A 19,257-nucleotide genomic window follows, 5' to 3' on the forward strand; every position below is an offset into this window, starting at 1 on the left:
GGGAACGGACCCATCTCGTTGCTATCGCCATGTGTGGACTCGCATCGACGCCCCATAGTGGAGTCCTGAGATATTTATATCACATTGAACTGATTGATTTCAAAGTGACGAGGTTTCTCCCAGGATATGAATTCCAGAGGAAGAGGAGATATGATATTCGAGATACACTGTGAATTGACTGTCTGAAGTACAAGGTCTACGGAGACATGGTTGGACACCAGATAATTGAATTGTAGCAGAAAGTGGAATATGTCCTGCGAATTGATGCAGGTCACCGCTACAGTGGAACAGAGGGGTACTTCTGTCACCAGAACCCTCGAATGTATTGAACAGAGAGGCAACGCAATATTGTGGACCCAGCGTGGCTTCTTGGGGGGGCATTATAACGTAAGCGTCCTGGGCTGCTACAAGAGAAACCAAGCGACTTTCTTTCATCCGTGATCAGCTTCTGGAGCTTTCCCGACCTGCTTCCTCAAGAGAAGCCCACACCACTTCACATTTCTCAAACTCGAAATCAAGGTCACTCAATCACGTTGCAGAAATGCCTTTGCCACAGTCGCAATCAACCCCTGGCTATCATGACTGGGAATCGGACTCCGATTGCGAGTACACAACGATTCCACCACCCTCTTTTATCGAAAGATCGCGCGTCGACGACGTTCTGGACCAGCCACATCAGACCCTGTTCAGCCGAGCGATTCGCAATGTTCTTCACTCGAAAGCTGCAGAGATGGCATTCGCCCAGCTCGCAGACGGACTGCCCTTGAAGAAAATCGCCCATTCCACGAGAGGAGTCCTGTTCCACAATGTCGTTGATGAACACGAGACACTATGCCCAGGCGCGCTAGACCGAGCAAAGAAATTGCGTGACGACTTGGACCCTGCCAGTCTTGATCTGCCCATCGCGGTTTTGCAACGATACCAGGGCATACCAGCTGGCTCACGGGCATACCAGCTGGCTCACGGGCGTCGAAGCTGCCCTTTGTCGAGTTGATCGCCGTCGCCATCCACCGGATTGCCGTCCTCCTCTACAAGCAGGGCAGCATGCACAAGGAAACCGGGCTCCCAGTCGAGGAGGATCGTCTCTGTTCTAACAGGGCAGATGGGCCTAATCGTCACTACCACCCACCGCCATTCTGCCTGCACGAATACGCCGACCCGGGACGGTACCCGGAGGGCGTAGCCGACATCACCGGGTATTGGGCCGAGAACTGGATTTTTGGCGGTGTCGTGGTCTTCAGCCGAGGCGGGAGTGGAGTCGAGGTGAGTTGAGCTTTCCGTGCGCCTCGGGCCCCCGAGATTTCCATTCATGGCTGGCTGACCAACAACAATAGTGCAAGGATGTGTGGTTGCACTCTTTCAGAAACAACACAACCCGTCGTGTGTGGGCTGTGTCGGATGATCAATTGGCGAAACTCTTGAGCTTCCTTGAGTCAGAGGAGCAAGACACATCAGATTGTCCGCTCCCACTTGTGCTGGAAAAGACCAACAAGCGACGAATGGACTCTGATAATTGCATCCCCGAGCACAATATCTACCGGGATCGATGGGAGCGCAAGATGAGGTTTGCTACTCGCAGTAACTGGGAGTTCGCGCAAAGTGGCATGTGTGTCGACGAGGAGATTCATTATCCCTACAGTGATGATAACGAGGACCTTTTCTGAGACGAACGAATTGCTGTTGTGCTTGGTACATCATAGTAGGGATCAACGACCACTGAAAGAAATGGGTTCCCATTGGGAGCTGGAAGCCAAATCATAGCGGCCCTACAAATCATTACATCGAGATAGCGGACAGAATGATCAATAGTTGCGCTATTATTGTTTCTTCTTGCACATACGTATGTACTCCTAGATGATATGCCCCCCCGGCCGCCCCCGGGAAACACTCAGATCCAGCCTAGCAAACTGCTCTCAAACCCAGTCCCACCCACTCAGCACTGGCCGCCAGTAGCATCCGCAATCACAGCCTCGCCAGCCTTCTGCCCAACCATGAACGTCGCCACAGCAGGGAAGATGCCGGGGATCTTGGGGAACACGCTAGCATCAGCAACCCTCAGCCCGCTGACGCCCCTGACCCTAAACTTGGAGTCAAGCACGGCGTTCGCGTCTCCCTCGGCCCCGATGGCCGCCGTGCTGGTGCAGTGGTGCCCAAACGTCTGCCCCTCGATCCAGTCCTCGTCCGCCTGGCCACAGCTCCCGTCCGCGTCCTGGGCGTTGGGGCAGGGCGGCTCGATGGTCGAGATGGGCCCCACGGGCGCCGCGGTCGCATTGTGGACGCGCCGGGCCCACGCGACAAAGTCCTTGACGGCGCCCATGTCCGTCTCGCGGCCCTGCGTGTACAGGCGGAAGTTGATCTCGGGCGGGTCCCTGGGGTCGGTGCTGGTGATCTTGACGCTCCCGGCGCGGTTGGCGACGTGCTGCTTGACCATGCTCATGCTTAGGGTGCCGGCTGCGTCCTGCGGGCCGGGGCGGTTGCTCAGGCGCGTGGAGGGTGGCCAGAAGCCGCGGAAGGGGCCGCCGTGCATCATCCAGAGGTCGCGCTCGCCGGTCACCGAGTGGTTGGTCTTGATGAAGGTGTAGCCTGCGCCGGACCCCTGACCATTCTTGGAGACCCCGACAACGGGCATTTCCTGATTGTCCTGCAGGTTCGCGCCGACGCCGGGAGAGTCGACGAGCACGGGGATCTTGAGCGAGTCGAGCAGCGAGGCTGGCCCAATGCCGGAGAGTTGCAAGAGCTGTGGGGTGTTGAACGTCCCGCCCGCCACGATGACCTCCTTGCGGGCGCGCGCGGTAGCCTTGGTCCCGGCAGCGCCGCTGTTCCGCGGGTCAGCCTTGTAGACGGACTGACCGGTGAGATACTCCACCCCCGTCGCCTTGGGAACGCCGCCGCAGCTGGTGGAATTGGTGTCGAAGAGGATCTTGGTAGCCAGGGCGTTTGTGCGGAGCGTCAGAGGCCACTGTTTGTTGTTCAAGGTTTCTTGTACACGAGTGCGAGAGCTGAAGCGTTGGCCCTGGCCGTTCTGGTGCATCGCAAGCCCCCAGATCCCAACTTGCGTGTCACGGTCGGCGGCAAGGAAGTTCGGGTCGGCATTGATCATGGTCTGCACCTGGCTTGCGTCTTTTCCGAGTGCGGCTGCTTCTGCACGCGATAGTGCCAGGTCCTGGGCAAAGCCAGCCTGCATGTTGGTCTGGAACCAGCCGTCGAAGCCATGGCCTGCTGTTCCCTTGGTGAGGTAGTTGTTCTTCTCGATATTCTGGAAGAGGGTCCTCATGGAGGAGCCACTGCAAGTGGATCATGTGTAAGTATGTCGAACGCGGGCATGAAATCAGAGAAGGCACGTTCTGTCCTGCTTACCTCCATGAAGTATCCCCAGTCAAGTTGGCAATGTAGTTCCAGTCGCTGTCAGGAGGCAGGTAGGTCACCATCGCGTTGATCATGGACGAGCCGCCGACAGTAGCACCGCGAGGGTAGTAGACACCGAGCAGTTTCGCGCCCGATGGCTGGCCTGTGTTCCCGACCCAGTACTGCCCAGCCGTCGTTTTCCAGGTGAGGAACCTGAATTTCATCGTCTTGGCCTCCTCTTCGTGGTGCTTCACGAAGAAGTCCCATGTTGATGATGCCGGGTAGTTGCCAAAGGGTTCTTCTGCCGCATTGTCGCCAGCCTCGAGCAGGAGAACGGAATAGCCAGCCCTGGCCACATTGGAGGCGACGGTTCCTCCTCCAGGTCCAGAGCCTATGACGATGTAGTCATATTCATCGCCGGCTTGACGAGTGCTGAGAGCATCTGAGACGGCCCCCAGGCCCAGAAGAAGTGCAACAGTGCGAAACAACATACCGAGGATGGCTTTAGAGTAGGATCCTGAAATTCCAAACCGTTGAACTTCAGTTTTCAGTGGACGGGTAGAGCGGACATTACTCTTCTATACTCGATCTATCTTCCTCCAGTACTACCGCACCACTGACCCCGCCCGCATGCGAGTATCTGGTTTTCCTGCACGCTTTAGGAAGTTCGTCGGTACAATTCCCTAGAATGTGAAACAGCAGCTCTTGGCCCAAATTACAGCATTCGACATGCTCGCTATTGGCGGACCTGACCATCCGGGGCCTCCACTCGCGGTGGCGCTCCGATGCGGCATACCTCGTGGGAACCCACATTGCTGCGCCCAGCGGTCTTCCGATAATGACAGATCAATTCCCCAAAGTAATCACGCGCCCACAGAATGAGCGCAAATGTCCCGCAGTCTGTCGTAGGGCCGAACAATTGCCGACACAATTCATATCTTGCCGGGTAATCTCGTCTTGGCGACCCGTACAATTCACTGTAGTATCATTCGACCTACCCAATAGAGCACCTGGGCCGAAGAAGTTTCAAGAGGGGTAGCATCGACATTGTTCCTGGATTTCAAAGGCTAGCCCAATACAGCTGGTAGATTGTTTATACCGTTTCACTGAAGTACATGGTAGTACTATATCTGTTGTTGTGCACCTTTAGGCGCAAGTCTTGTGGACTCCCTGGGAAGCTGTTTGAAAGACCGAAACCTGGTTCAGCAATGAAATCCGACCACCTTATAAGAGGTCGGTCGATATTGAAATTAAGCCCGGCTTTGAATATGTGCACACGGGCATCACGCCTGAACGAGAAGTGTCCTCGCTCACTTATCCTGAATCATCCGATGAAACATGCAGTGGTCAGCATGGAGAAGTGGTATGTACTGCTGCCACGATTGAGTGGTGTTATTTGGTGCCTATTGGAGAGATGAGGGAGGCCTGGGTATGCTGCAAGATGGATGCGCAATGGATGATTTCTTCCTGATTGATTTTCTATCATAAAATCATAAATCAAAACTCACGTAAATTTACAGAAAACGCGGCAGGGAGATCAGGTCATAATTGAGCTACGAAGCCTGGATTATCAGTGAAGCCACTCATAATTCGCTGGCAAGCTGACCTACCGACCCATAACTGCTACATTGTGCTTGAGTCCTTGAGAATGCTTCGGAGCTACATTGCACATCGCTGTATTCTTTTGTACGAGAAATTCAAGGGATGGTTCATTGTAGTTGGGTTCTGGATGTTGTGACACTTCGTATATTTATATCAACGGGATGTCCCGCAAGTCGTCACCCTCGGCCCGCCACTTCTGGCCTAGCAAGTCACAACTCTAACTCTAGAGATTATATTGTTGTAAGAGTAATGGCCTGCCATATATATTCCTTATAGCGAATAGAACTCAGGGTATACAATGGCTGCATCTGAGCTCAAAACGTAGTTTTCTTCCATAAGGAACTATAGTTCTACGACTTGACGCTCATGTAATGGCGCCAGGCTAACCCTCGAGTCAGAAGTGATTTCTCTAATCTACTCTTCTCCGTGCATCTAAATATTCCCCTTGGCATGACTCCGCTCCTTCAAACTCCGCTCGGCCGACACGATAATGTTGACGTGACTGCTAAGCGCCACTACGTTCTGGTGCTGGTCCAAGATGATGACCTCCAAATCTAGCCTACCGTTCTGGATCACCTTGGCCGAGGACCGGACAAAGAGCCACTCGGCCCCCTCCTCCGGCAACGCCCGCTTGACGTCGAGGTTCAGCGACAGCGTCGGGTACCAAAAAGTCTCGTCGTACCGGAAGGGGCTCTGCTCCTCGTCGCGGCGGGGCCTCCACCCTTCGACGACCATGGGATAGGCGTCCGCGACGTAACCAAGGTCGTGGGTCGTGAACCTCTGGCCCGTCCCTTTGAGGCGCAGCCACAGGTCCACCATGCCGCGCCGTGGGGTGCCTGTGCCCTCGCGCGGGACGTAGTGCTCGAGGTTGTTGTGGGTGCGGACGAACGAGGTGAAGCGCGCGCCGAGGGGAGCCATCCTCCGGACCCAGTGGGGGTCGCGGTCCAGCGCGAGGAGGCCAAAGTCGCTCACGGGCCTGGGCGGGGGCGTCGCGGACCACCCGCTGGCGAGCGTGAGGCCCTTCTCGAAGCTGAGGCGGGTGTTGGTGACGTAGGCGAGCACGTTCCTGCACGAGCGGGCGGTGAACCACGGGGCCGCCGCCAGCTGGACATCGTGCTGGTGGAGGGTGACGTGTACCGTGGACATGGTCTGGCCGAGCTTCACCTCGTCGATGACGAGGACCGCGGGGCCGATTTCCGTGCGTTTCACGTATTCGAAGTGGGCGGAGATGGTGTCTGGCTGCCCACGCTCTGCGAGGTGGAGCGACACCGCGCGCAGGATCACGGAGGCGACATAACCGCCGTTGGGGACTGTGCCAGCTCTGGGTTAACTCGGGTTCGCAACTTGGAGACGCACGGCAATGTCATGCACCGACCTGAGCCTATGCACCAGGCTGACACTAGATTGGCACCATAGACATTGGAATCTAGTCTTGTAATCTTTGCTGCCTCGGCCAACGGTACCAGGTCTTCAGACAAGGGAGCCGCCATGTCCAAAGGGGGAGAGAGTGCTCCGGAGCGCAAGTCGCGGGTCGGATTGGGACAAGGATCAAATTGGGCCACCCGTTCTTGGACAGTCCAAGAGCGATAGGAACCGGCAGGTGGATATCCTCAGTCTCAGATGCAATCGAACACGAAGGAGCAAGACGGCATCGATTGAATCTGTGGCAAGTCTCAAGTGCATGCATCCCACGCTGCTGGAACCCGGGGAAGTTCCACCCAAGACACAGGGGTTCGGATCCTCCAAGTCCCACGAACGGCGCGGCGAGTCGGTTCCCAATAACATATCGCTGAGCTGGATGCAATATCAGTCATCCGGAAATCCCCTCTTCACATTGTCAAGGACATGATAAGCCTATCTCCCGAAGCCTGCCGGACACACAGATAACTGTCATTTATATCAACTCTAACCCGTTGACTCTTACAGTGACACTTGGCTTGACTCATCCACATCTTTCTTGCGTACACCCCCATCGAGCTGAACAATGGCCCCGAAACCCGCCCCGTTCCCGGGCTTCACAGCCCTCAACGACCAAATTTCGTCCGCGAGGCCGAAGAGCTGGCAGTAGGTGCGGAACTGTCTCCGGACCACCCCGCGGGTTGTCATTGTTTTCAGTTGGGGAGACGCACAGCAAAACACGTCGCCAAGTACACCGACGGCCAAGTACCGCAAGCTCTAACCCCGCGCCAGGCAAATTGACATTCTCTCGCCCTTCTATCAAGCCCATAACTTAACCCGCAGCGTCGCCGAGTGCTTCGTTTATCTACGGTTTAACCATAGCATAGCCACACCCCCAACTTACTCTACACTTTTTTGAGTTGTACGTGGGGCCCATTTCCTTCTCCTACAAACACATCCCTCACTCGATACTCATACTTAGCCCCGCCGGGATGGTCGACTTGTATATCAAAGCGACGGATCAGCATAGCAACCGCAACGGAAATCTCCATGTATGCAAGCTGCTTTCCGATACACCCCGTTGCGCCGGCGCTGAACGCATTGAATGCCGTGCTCGCCGCGTGATAGCTACCATCATCATTGAGCCATCGCTCTGGGCGGAAGTCGTAGGGTTCCGAGAAGTATGTCTCATTTCGATGAATCGCGTATGCTGAAACTCCTACGCTAGTTCCAGGCGGAACCCATACGCCGTCGACCTCCAGACCGTGGGTGAGAACCTCGCGAGGGAGATGTCCCGGCGTCGGAGGCGTCAGCCGTAGACTCTCGTCAACGCAAGCTCTGAGGTATGGAAGTTGCGCGAGCTGGCCGCCGGGCTCGTAGCGAACCGCTTGATCCCCACGGAAGGCATTTCGCACCTCACCCTGTAACCTCGCCAGAGTCTCAGGCCGATTCACCAGATAATGAATGGTAGCTGCTAGAGCACCTGATGTTGACTGGGATCCCGCTACCATGAGCAGCACGCTCTCACAGGCTAGATCTGCGATGCTGTATGCTTGCCCAGTCTCCGGATCGCTACCATTCAGTAGGTGGTGAAACATATCGTTATCCACCATTGTTTGGTGTGCCTGGTCTCTTCTTCTCCGCTCTTTCAGGGCGCTGAGACAATAATCGCGAAATCTCTGATTGTCCCGGTAGGATTGACCTCCGAGATAGGGTCCAAGGCGTGTCTTGAAAAGGAGGTAGCGAAGGGGGTGAGTGAGGGGGTGGTAGCCAAGCGTGTACCAGCATCTCGTGGCCTGCGGAACCAGTTTTGTGATATATCGTCCCTCTGATGATTCCAGCAATCCAAAGGACTTGGAGAAGCAAAGCTCGCCAAGGATATCAAAGATGAGGTATTCGCTCCACCTCCCAAGGTCGACTGCTCCTCCTCCGGTGCTGTTGGCTTCCTGCTCCAGCTGGCTGAGCCACGTCCCAACAGTCTTATTGATCACCGGTTCGTAGTCCTTCAGGGCTTTCTCTGAGAAGGCATATGACAGCAAACGCCTCTTGACACCGTGCCTTGCTTTATCCATGGCGGTGAATGTGCTCTCAAAGCCTCCAGCTGAGTCTCGAACACATTGGTACCAGTCCGACTTGCGGGAGTTGGCCTTGCGAGACCTGTAGATCAAATCTATCGCGGAGACGGTGTTGAAAGATAGGGAGTTGGGACTAAAACGGACGACGGGACCATATCTGGCGTGGAGATCATGAAGCCAAGTATGTCGGTCCCCTTTTGCGGCATGATACCAGTTTGGCCAGGCACTCAATCTACTTAGTATGCGTCCTGGGTGGCTTGCAAGTGGATGGAGGTACAATCGATAGATCAAGAAGGTGAGGACCTTGAGAAGCCATTCAGCAGGATTTCCAAAAGTGTTACAGTACAGTAAGGTAACAGGTTCGACAAAGAAGAGTTCCCGACTTGACTCACAGGGAGAATGACCAAGGTGAGAAGTCCAACCGGGCGAGCGTCGAGGAAGTTGGCCTTGACAAGGAAGAAGTGCATCGACAGTGAGCTCATCCTCGTCATCGGCGTCTGTCGATGACTCCGAATGCTGGGTTGTACCCTGAGATTCACTACCAAAATACTAGCAAGCGGTTTGCGTTTTGCGATTTGCGGTTAGCACGGCTCTTGCGGGTGTGAACTCGCTCCTGGCCAGTCCAGCGTGGTCCTTATCGTAACTGGGCCGCTGCTAGTACTTGGGTAAAGATTCTCCCAAGTTGACCGAAGTTTAATTCACGCTACAGCGAAACGGCCGAGAGTCTGAGGTCGTAATGCTTGAAGAGAATGAATGTCGCCGATCTACCTCGGCAACGTGTCGTCGAAGGATCGCGCTACCCAGGCTTCGTACTACGAGCAGTGGAGACATGCTCCCCGCACGGATGCCGCCTCCAGGTTGGTTTTTGTAAGGCGAAATCCTGGATGAGCTTACATCAACGTGTCAGCAGTAACAAGATATCTACTTGAAACAAGATTCCATGGAATATAAATACGCTAGAGAACACATATATACGCAATTTAAATTTTCATTATTATATAGCCTTAACAAATTAAACTATTTAAAAACGGTAATGCATTAAGAAACCCTCACTTAAGCACTTTAATTTTTTCTTATTAAATTAAAAAATATATAATCATATGCATCATTTTAATAATTAATTATAATATCTAAGATATAATATTTAGGTTTATTATAACAAATACTATAGAGACATTACTATTAGTTAGGTGCCAGTGGTACTTTAAAGTGACCTAGTATGTAATTTAGAATATATGAGACATTAGAGAGTCGGGTAATTGCCCACTTTAAAAGCAAGACCGAAATTTAATCTCCAACACGCGTAACTTTCTTTCAAGAATAATCTCCACGCAGAAAGTCTAACAATTCTCTCAACTAACAATCCCAGCTACGCCCTCACCGCCAGCCACTGAACGCCAATGGCGCCAATCCCACCACCTTCCAACTTGCCGCCAGGCACCACAACAGAACCAATCACAGCCCACCGCCTGACGTCGTACACGACCACGCCCATTGCAACCGTGATCCAGCGCTTCCGCACCCTCGTCCCCCAGGTCGACCTGAGGAATCTCAGGTCGCAAACGAGCGCCGAGGGGATCAGGAACGTCATCGAGTCCACACTCCAACAATCGGATGCACATTTTGCCGAGTATCAAAAACAATTCGTCTTGTTTTACGAATTGAATCATTCGCACTGGATCCGCCACTTCAACACCGAACCCAACGCGTCCACCTTGTTATCCCACACTGTTGGAGAGTTATCAAAATACCCCTCGGCCGAAAATGTGCTGCATCGGGGACGCGGTCTTATACGTTTTATCTTCGGGAACCCGCTGATCGCCGCCGATATCCTGAGAGAAGACGTCGAGGCGGGCCTCCACGTCCCGGTTGAGTGTATGTTTGTTGAGACGGGAGAGAACAACGTTAGGGGGACGAAGATGGTTGTGATGATGCCGGGGGGCCTGATCGACAGAGACAGGAATGAAGAGACAAGTGGAACGGAAGGGGAGACATTGAGGCTGAAAGTGGCTGAGTTGGAGGCCAAGATATTGAAGTTAGTTGAAGAGCTTATGAAATAGCGGTGACGTTTCAATACAGGAGTTTTAGGGGTTGCGAATTCTCGGTGACGCCCAAGTCGGACTTGATTTGTCTCGCCCAGGATTTGAGGATATTAAATTTGAGTTTGTACATCAGAATGCTGGTGGTGTTCATTGGCACTCCATGATTCAACTACTGTACCTGTGGCTAAAAGCATATGCGGCAGACCGCATCCAATCATATGGCCTCCGTCTTGTCCACGTCACCTTGACTAAACAGCCTCGCCTCTCGTTGCTTATATTCGGGTCCTGGACTGATCCCCTTTCTGTACCACAACGCCCCATTCTTGGCTTCCTCCTCCTCTCCAAGCTCCCCTTCGCTCCTCAGCCCAAGGCTCACATCCTTTTCCCTGTCCGTCTCCACCCACTGACAGTATGAGAAAGCCACCTTCAAATCATCATATCCAAACGTGCCTTTCCCATGGTAATGATTACCTAGTAGCGGAATAATAGCTTTGCTGGCGATCGGTGAATAGTAATGCGGGATCTTGGAAAAGAGATGGTGCGTGACATGATCGCTGCTGATGTGGTGGAAGAAATGGGTGCCAATGAAACCGAAGTCTCTGTCTATTGTTGCTGTGGCACCGCGGATAAATGTCCAGGAATCACTGGTGTACTTTGGTACTGAGGGGTGGGTGTGATGCAAATAGGTGATCATAACGATCCAATGGTTCACCCACGTCCACGGAACTATGTAGATCCAGAACACGGTCTCGAAGGAGCCGAGGCGCAGATAGAGGTAATAGAGTCCAGTAATGGTGGCAAGACAGCCAATGTCGCTCAAAATAATGGAGAGGACTTCAGAAGACCGGAAAAGGGCGCCCCACGGGTCGAAGTGCGAGTGGCGCCAGACGCTCATATTCTTCTTTATCACGGCGGAAGGAGGGCAAGTGATGTTTGAAAGGATGTACCAGTTCCAGCCAATCAGTTGCTGTAGCAAGATCCTCAGAAACAACACCACCGGGGCATCCTCACCCACTTCATCGAGAAACTCTACCGCGACCCCGATCTTACGGGCATATTCTTTGCGTCGCGGAGGAACGTAGTTGAGATCCTTGTCGATGTGGTTGGCGTAAATGTGATGTCGGCGATGCGTCGACTTCCAGGAGAAGTAGGGTGCAAGAAGGAATGAATGCAGGATGAAGCCGACTGCGTCGTTGAGAGTGGATGAGTTGCTGAAACCGGAGTGGCCAGCATCATGGGCCAAGACCCAGAGACCTGTCCAGACTATGCCTTGACAGAAACCATAGATGTTGACGACAAGATAGTAGAGGGGAGTGGATGAAACGACCGCGTGAATGTTTAGAAGTTTGTGAAGGGTGACGAGGAGGATGGCCGAATAAGTTAGGTCCCGTATCAGATAGAAGAAGGACCAGAAAAGGTTCGGGTTGAAGCAATAGTCGGGTATCGCATCACGAAGCTCTCGGATGCCCGCCTTTTTGCTGACATGCTGTACCAGGCTTTCAGTCCACAGTACGTAACTCCAACAGGTTAATCATTACTTACGCCTCCTTCAACCAGCTGTGATGGGTGAGGTTCATACTTCGTTTGAAATCCCGTTCTCTCTGTCTCCATCGCGGCTAGTGGTAGGTTCGTACTAATATGGAAAGCCTATGGAAAGCCTTACAAAAGAGTAATTGTCAAAGATTTAGAGAAAGTCGTCACCGTTATGAGCGATTGCTTGTTTTATAATTGACTAGGCATTGCATAAGCCCACGGAGTGTGTAACGTGCCCGGCCCAGATCTCGGCCCACACCCGCTCTCAGCCACCCTCCTCCACAGACATCACGTGTATAAAGACCTTAATGTCGTCACTACTACTTCAAATAATATAATTTATAGTTTTATTGCTAAATTCCTTATCTTTTGTTTTATAATTATCATTATTAAATATTATTTTATCCGTGATTTAAATTCTATTAAAAATAATTATAATTATTAATTTAAAAGATTATGTCTTAATCTTTACATAATAATTCTTACATTAATATCTTTTTATGAAGAAATAATTCAGTTTATTCAGAGCCTGAAGAGGAATAAATATAGTTATGAATGGGGGTGTGAGATGGTATAGAACAGGGGTGGGACAAGATCTGCGCCGGGCATGTAAACTAGTTGCTAACTAGGTAACGGTCACAGAGGGATTACTGCTTCTGGCGCGAAGGATTTCCGAAGGATTCCCGAAGGAGTGGTCGTCCGAACTATCGCACGCGGGTTGTGTCTACACCGCCGTTGTCGCTGAGTAACGGCATCAGCATCGCGAATCTGGGATCCGGGTGAATGGATAGCCGATGCGATGGCTGCTAAGCAACGTAGTGGGCAGATTCACGAGTCGAATGCCGCATCGGATAATGCGCTGGAGTTCATATTTCTGCGCGGGACCCTGACTTGTGTCAGTCAATACGCGTATTTTCTAATGCCTTCCTACCAAACCAAACCTAATACATGTCCTCCTCCAAAAGGCCAGGGGGCCTTGTACGCCTTTGATACCGCCCATCACCAGCTTTTCGACACGCACTTTCAGTTCGGGATAAGTGTTGCGCGACATCTGGATGATGAGAGTTTTGCGCTCTATTGATGAGTTCATCTCAATGTAACAAACACGGGGAATCTGTCCCTGCGTGCTGTTGAATGACGGACTTGATGGACTACCAAGGCACCCAAAGAAACAGGTGTCGAGGCCTGAGTGGATCTTTACTTCTCAATCTTTTGATAACTGCTGCCACGATCATCTATCTCGTCTGGAGAGCTTTGAAATCAAGCAAAGTCACGTTCTACCACAGCAAAAGCAGCATCGCACTCCAGGGCGATCATGAGCCGCAGAGGACCTTTGCAGACCTCTGCAAATCCATAATATCGCCATGTCATCTTAGCTCCTTCCTCTTCAACGGGCACCTCCAGACAGCCGGGAACCTGTATTCTCGCCGCTCCGCCCTAATATCATACAGACGCCACATCTTCGAACAGCAAGATGCCAGATACCCTGGAACCTTCGCTGTCGACTTTGTTGTCGAGGACCCAGAACCACAGCATCGAGATTTCACACCCAAGGAATTCCAAAGCCTCCCTTCCGTTGATTGCAACCCTCTCCTTATCATCATACACGGCCTCGCCGGCGGCTCCTCTGAACCCTACATTCTTGACCTCATCGTGTCCCTCATACGCCAGCCCAGTGGCAATTCTCTCAGAAATTGGAAAGCCTGTGTGCTCATCTCCCGCGGCTGCTCCGGCCACAAGCTCACCAGCGACCTCTTCTACTCCCCCGCATCAACACATGACCTTGGCCAGTTCATGTCCTGGCTCTCCCGCACATTTCCCAATCGCCCCTTATACGCAATCGGTTTCTCATTAGGCGCCAACATTCTCACAAGATACCTCGGCGAACAAGGCACGTCGTGTCCCCTGCGCGCCGCGATCTCCATCTCGAATCCTTTCGACCTTCACACCGGCAATATTCTCCTACAGCGGTCTTGGATCGGTCGCCTCTACCTCCGCGTGCTTGGCTCGTCGCTTAAAACGCTGTTCCTCAAGCACGTCTCCCAACTCTCGCTCGACAAAGCCATCGACATCGATCAAGTCCATAAAGCGAGGTATCTACACGAATTCGACAAAGCAGTGCAATTGCAGATGTGGGGATACTCGACGGTCGGGTCGTATTATAGAGGTACCTCAAGCGTTGACTCTCTTCGTGATATCAGAATCCCGTACTTCGCGATTTGTTCAGAAGATGATCCGATCGCCGTTATTGATGCTGTGCCAAGGAAGGAATTTGAGGCTTCAGAGTACGCTGTGCTATGTATTACGGAGCGAGGCGGCCATATAGGCTGGTTTGAACTAGGAGGACAGAGATGGGTAGTAAGAGTTATAACAGCTTTCCTACAGGAGATGCAATTTACGTGACTATATTTATCGTTCTATTAGACTTTAACCTTTACGGTGTGCTGAGTATTACAAAAGTATTTCTTTTTCTTTTCAAGTTAATTGGTGGACTTCACTGCTAGTGTATTTGCGTTGAATCTGCAAGAAATGGATAGGAATATGGAGAGAGGGTTTAAGGTATATATTCAAGATCCGAAGGTATGTTCAGTTCCCTCCGCTACAATTCGAAAAGCAACGGAAAAATAGAAAACACTTGGTCTGCTTCACAGCCAAGGTTGTCAGCCTCCAACGAGAGGTTGACTATGTCCCCATTAGTGAGCTAAGATACCAAACAGCAGGTCTCTTGGCTCTAGTTGCGTCTGATCGCTCTGTGGCCTGTTATTACTCCTAATGTCCACGAGCTTCGGTTACCAGCAATGAAGGCCTCCGTTAAGTTGCATTTTTATTTTTTATTTTTTTTAGCTTTAGAGTAGTTGTGTTACTTATCTAGCCACCGAGCCAAAAGACTTGAACATTCTGGCCACGCTCGTCGATTGGTCCCCGGTCCTCGAACATTACATCTGCCGGCAGCAAGGGAAGGGAACTCATCAAACGGGAATCCTGAGGAATGCACACTCTCTTGGCATGGTTGACGTGGTTGGCGTGTTGGGCCTTTTGGCCTCTGCGGCCGAACGGGTCTAAAATGATTGGCACGAGCGAAATTGCAGGTGGCAAGTGTTTCTCCCAGATCCCTCTCCGCACGTAATGAAGTCGGTCAGAACATGTGGCCGGCGGTCTATCCACCTTGGAAAAGCATCAACAACAGGTTAGTCCGACCCTATCACACAAGGCTCCACCCGTTGATTGGCATATAAGCGTAGTGGGGAAAGGTCACGAGCTTTCTAAAACTTTACAACCTGGAGCGCTGTAGGTCAGCCATTATGGGCTGCTACATCGTCCAATACACCACCTTACAAGACAGCCAAGCATTTTTTAAACTTAGAAACGGCACAAAGTCCATACAAATGGATTGTCAAGGCTGCGGGGGGTGTAAAATACTTCTACGGTCGCAATCAGGAAATGCGGTCGAGCACAAGGCCAAGCCGGTTAAAATAGCCATAGAGTGCCCACTATATTTGCGGCGCTGTTCTGGATCCCGAGATCACAACGTTATGATACTTCTTGTTCGATTGACGGAGATCAAACCCCGATTTATTCTGTTTTTGTCATCGTTATTTAGTCGTTGCGATTTAAAAGAGCAATGCAAACTCTTCCGTGATGTGTCTGAGCCACCAGCAGGATTGCTGATTCCAAATCTGTCTTGCGGTCACTAGCCCACAATTTCAAACATACTATTCCAGCCACCATGTTCTTCTCATCTTTGATTGGAATTCTTGGACCATTGTTGGCGATCTGTTCACCGACATCGTCATCGCCACTGCCCCTTGACAACGACGAGCCCGATATCGTTGTCGAACGACACCTCGCTAAGCGCCAAGGCTGGTACTGGTCCAACTGGTCTGAAGGTGGCATCAACCTCCGATGCAACAACGAGAATGGCGGATCCTACTCAACTCAATGGTCAGGCACAGGCGGGTTTGTCTGCGGAAAAGGATGGAGCCGAGGCAGTGGAAGGGTCGTCACCTACACCGGGACCTACACCCCGACCGGGCCGGGGTATCTAGCCGTGTATGGGTGGACCCAAAACCCATTGATCGAGTATTACGTGATAGAGTCTCACGGCGACCTGGCCCCGAACGAGCCATGGACTTCGAAGGGAAACTTCACCTTTGAGGAGGGCACGTACGAGATCTTCCAGAGCACGCGGGTTAACAAGCCTTCTATCGAGGGGACGAGAACCTTCCAGCAGTACTGGTCTGTAAGGCAGGAGAAGCGAGTTGGAGGATCGGTGTCGATGCAACGACACTTCGACGAATGGGCAAAGGTGGGACTGAGGTTGGGAGGTCACAACTACATGATCCTTGCGACGGAAGGGTATACGGCGGCGGGAGGAAACGGGAGCAGTGGTGCATCGAGCATCACCCTCCAGTAGCTAATTGAGCCTGGGGCAACAGGTGACGATTCTTTGCACCAGTATAAGGCTATCGTACTATCGAATCTTTTCACAGCGCTTGCAATGCCAAAGGGTGGAATTGGCAGATAGGAATATTAAAACTGTGTGCTCTTTACCTAACTAGCCTGTGCAGGGGTGAACTGAATAAGCGGCCCGTCGTGGGCTGCCACAAAGTTATCTTGAATCTGGAATTCGTCCTTCCGCCGTCTTCCCACGGGTAATTCTGGGGAACCTCCACCCAGGGGTGACTCAAGCTTCAAATCAAACTGGAAGAGGACCCTGGCGGTGGTGATCATCATCTCGAGATAGCCCAAAGGCATACCAACACAAGACCTGGGCCCAGTACTAAATCCTGCAAAATTGGACTTGGCCGCATCGACGTCTTGTTTCGAGTTGTCGTCAGATGCAATCCAGCGCTCCGGCCGGTATTCGAACGGCTCAGGGTAGATGTCGGGGTTATGGTGAAGAGCGTATGCCGAGACACCAACATCGACCCCGGCGGGGATCTTGTTCCCATCAATGACCATCCCACCAGGCAGCACTTTGCGTGGAAGAATACCAGAGATCGGCGGGGTGCAGCGCATGGCCTCGTCAATGCAGGCCCGGAGGTACTGGCATGAGCTGAGAGCCGCCCCGGAGCGGATAGCTTCGACACCCTGGCTGGCAAAGGCCTCCCGCACTTCTTTCGTTACCTTGGCGAGCGCTTGGGCGTCGTGGCCGAGGTAGAAGAGCAGAGCAGCCATTGCGGTCGCGGTGGTCTCGGCGCCGCCAATGATGATCACATTTGCCTGCGCCACCAGCTCAGGAGTTCCAAACTTCTCTCCCGTCTCCTTGTCTGTGGCTTTGAGAAGATAATGATAAAAATCTTTCCGATCCCCAGCAACCTTGACGCGATCGCCGGCGTACTTGTGCGAGAATCCCCTGAACTTGACCTTGTCTTGCATCAATTTGGGAAACATCAACATGCCAAGGCCCAAGTTGTGAAATGCTCGGCCAAGGCCACTCTAAGGTTTTTCGTTAGTTTCATTCTGCACACCGGGATGTTCGAAACGTTTACCATCTGGCAATAGTGTGCAGAGTTGACGATGAGGTCGAGCACATAAGTGTTTGAAGAACCCAAAAGCATGCCTAGGCTTTGGCCGAAGGCTAATTCGCCCATGACATCAAATGATAGGTATTCGGTCCATTGGGCAACATTGACTGCCTTGGAGGTGCCAATTTTCGAGCAGAAGGTTCTGACATGTTGCAACATGTACTCCTCCATATTCCTCATAGCCTTGTCCGCGAAGGCATACGATAAGACCTTCCTTTTCTTGGCGTGGGAATCCTTGTTAGTGTCGCTGAAGACGCTGGGGTGGCCAGGTGGGGCGAAAAGTAAATAGAAGTCGGATTTCCGATTGTTTGCCTTGAATCCATAGATCGTGTGGTATGCGGTGCTTGAGTTGAAAGACAATCCATTGGGGGCAAAGCGGACGATGGGACCTGCAGACTGGTTAGAAAATAGTGGCAGGGGTGTCCTGGACTTCTCAATCTCACCGTAGCGCTCGTGGCATCTGTGGATGTCCAAGTGTCTGTCACCAATCCAGGCATGGTAAACAGAGTATAGGTTGGTAAATTTGGCCAAAAATGGGCCGGGGTAACGTGCAAGAGGGTGAAATGTAATTTGATAAACACATTTGCAAAACACCTATGGACGGGGACATTAGTGAAGTCCATTAGCGAGTGTGGACAGAACTACCCAACTTACGTATAGTGTTGGCACAATTAAAACTATCCAAGTTAACCACGAGATGCCATCTCGAACAGTGGTAGGGTAAAAAGTCTCCAAAGCCATATTGATTTGGAAAAAGAAGCCTTTTGGTATTGTGCCGTCGTTTTCGCTGTCAACAGTACAAGTTGTCCGTATGAACAAGAACAGAAATTACTGGCAGTTGTTACGTGTTGAATATAGGAGAGCTGAAAACTACGAGTTTGTCCCACGACCCCGATATTTTGTGTCAATGTCGTTCTGCCAACGAGAAAGCCCCGAAGCTGCGTCACTTGGTTACACCGATTCTCCTCACTAAAATGGCAGACGATCGTCTGAACTTTACGTATGCAATCTGACACCGGACCCCACCAATACAGTATTGATGAGGTGTTGGGGTGGTCATGGATCCCAACCACTATAATTCCTAAGCTGACGTTTGACCCGCAGCCATCACTTCCCCTCCCAACTGGTCCCCGGGCGAGGTACGTATCAGGTACATCATGATTTGAAGGGGCATGTGCTCTCAACGGCTGTAATATGCGGATGTCCCGGACAACAAAAGAACTTAATCGTGGTATGCAGAGATGAAGATCAGCCGAAAGATGGAATACTGTGTCACTATCTCGGCCCGGTTGTCAGCCACGCTAACAGGAAACAGTCAGACACGATTGACCCGAAACGGTTTCTCATCGCTTAATGAGGAAGACAGTAAATCTCACCTACTGACACACTTGGTTTCTAGTGGACGCACCAAGGCGTGACAGGTTATTCGGTCTTACGCAGAGCCTCAAGTACATCTACATACAAGCTTTCATGCCCTTGGCTGATGAGTACACAGGATTGATCGACACGCTCGATCACGTACTGTGTGTCTACTAATGCAATCATGTTTTCACATGTTGGTGCTTGGCCCAAAAATGCTCTTTTCAGACGGCTCAATAAGGCTATTCCTTGCCGATGGTCTGACGGCATGCCTCCTTGCGTTGGTCCTTCTGCAAAGATCGTCACGGATCCTTCGGAAGGCTGGCAGGAAACTGTTATCTTGTTGGTCCAGACTGGAAGTACTTGAAGTAAAGT

General features: G+C 51.9%; 8 protein-coding genes across 8 annotated transcripts; 4 read left to right on the forward strand and 4 right to left on the reverse strand.

Moving 5' to 3' along the window:
- Positions 1-541: 541 nt before the first annotated feature.
- Positions 542-1,664, forward strand: INS49_004852 (uncharacterized protein; the record flags this gene model as incomplete). The annotated part of the gene is made up of 3 exons (XM_043165639.1): positions 542-907; positions 976-1,263; positions 1,335-1,664. 3 exons carry the CDS (start codon positions 542-544, stop codon positions 1,662-1,664), a joined length of 984 nt encoding a protein of 327 aa, XP_043017768.1.
- Positions 1,665-1,933: 269 nt separating this feature from the next.
- On the reverse strand, positions 1,934-3,836 carry INS49_004853 (uncharacterized protein; the record flags this gene model as incomplete). The annotated part of the gene is made up of 2 exons (XM_043165640.1): positions 1,934-3,284; positions 3,358-3,836. The coding sequence occupies 2 exons, from the start codon at positions 3,834-3,836 to the stop codon at positions 1,934-1,936; spliced, it is 1,830 nt and encodes a 609-aa protein (XP_043017769.1).
- A 1,543-nt stretch (positions 3,837-5,379) lies between these two features.
- INS49_004854 (uncharacterized protein) lies at positions 5,380-8,902 on the reverse strand (the record flags this gene model as incomplete). Its single annotated transcript, XM_043165641.1, has 3 exons — positions 5,380-6,268; positions 7,324-8,723; positions 8,813-8,902. The coding sequence occupies 3 exons, from the start codon at positions 8,900-8,902 to the stop codon at positions 5,380-5,382; spliced, it is 2,379 nt and encodes a 792-aa protein (XP_043017770.1).
- Positions 8,903-9,820: 918 nt separating this feature from the next.
- Positions 9,821-10,480, forward strand: INS49_004855 (uncharacterized protein; the record flags this gene model as incomplete). The annotated part of the gene is made up of 1 exon (XM_043165642.1): positions 9,821-10,480. The coding sequence occupies one exon, from the start codon at positions 9,821-9,823 to the stop codon at positions 10,478-10,480; it is 660 nt and encodes a 219-aa protein (XP_043017771.1).
- A 196-nt stretch (positions 10,481-10,676) lies between these two features.
- On the reverse strand, positions 10,677-12,073 carry INS49_004856 (uncharacterized protein; the record flags this gene model as incomplete). The annotated part of the gene is made up of 2 exons (XM_043165643.1): positions 10,677-11,948; positions 12,005-12,073. The coding sequence occupies 2 exons, from the start codon at positions 12,071-12,073 to the stop codon at positions 10,677-10,679; spliced, it is 1,341 nt and encodes a 446-aa protein (XP_043017772.1).
- A 1,068-nt stretch (positions 12,074-13,141) lies between these two features.
- Positions 13,142-14,398, forward strand: INS49_004857 (uncharacterized protein; the record flags this gene model as incomplete). Its single annotated transcript, XM_043165644.1, has 1 exon — positions 13,142-14,398. One exon carries the CDS (start codon positions 13,142-13,144, stop codon positions 14,396-14,398), a length of 1,257 nt encoding a protein of 418 aa, XP_043017773.1.
- A 1,324-nt stretch (positions 14,399-15,722) lies between these two features.
- Positions 15,723-16,409, forward strand: INS49_004858 (uncharacterized protein; the record flags this gene model as incomplete). The annotated part of the gene is made up of 1 exon (XM_043165645.1): positions 15,723-16,409. One exon carries the CDS (start codon positions 15,723-15,725, stop codon positions 16,407-16,409), a length of 687 nt encoding a protein of 228 aa, XP_043017774.1.
- A 137-nt stretch (positions 16,410-16,546) lies between these two features.
- On the reverse strand, positions 16,547-19,068 carry INS49_004859 (uncharacterized protein; the record flags this gene model as incomplete). The annotated part of the gene is made up of 3 exons (XM_043165646.1): positions 16,547-17,434; positions 17,488-17,983; positions 19,046-19,068. 3 exons carry the CDS (start codon positions 19,066-19,068, stop codon positions 16,547-16,549), a joined length of 1,407 nt encoding a protein of 468 aa, XP_043017775.1.
- Between the last annotated feature and the right edge of the window lie 189 nt (positions 19,069-19,257).

The sequence above is a fragment of the Diaporthe citri genome (assembly GCF_014595645.1).
Source record: "Diaporthe citri strain NFHF-8-4 chromosome Unknown scaffold_13, whole genome shotgun sequence".
In the NCBI taxonomy this organism is placed as follows: Eukaryota; Fungi; Ascomycota; class Sordariomycetes; order Diaporthales; family Diaporthaceae; genus Diaporthe; species Diaporthe citri.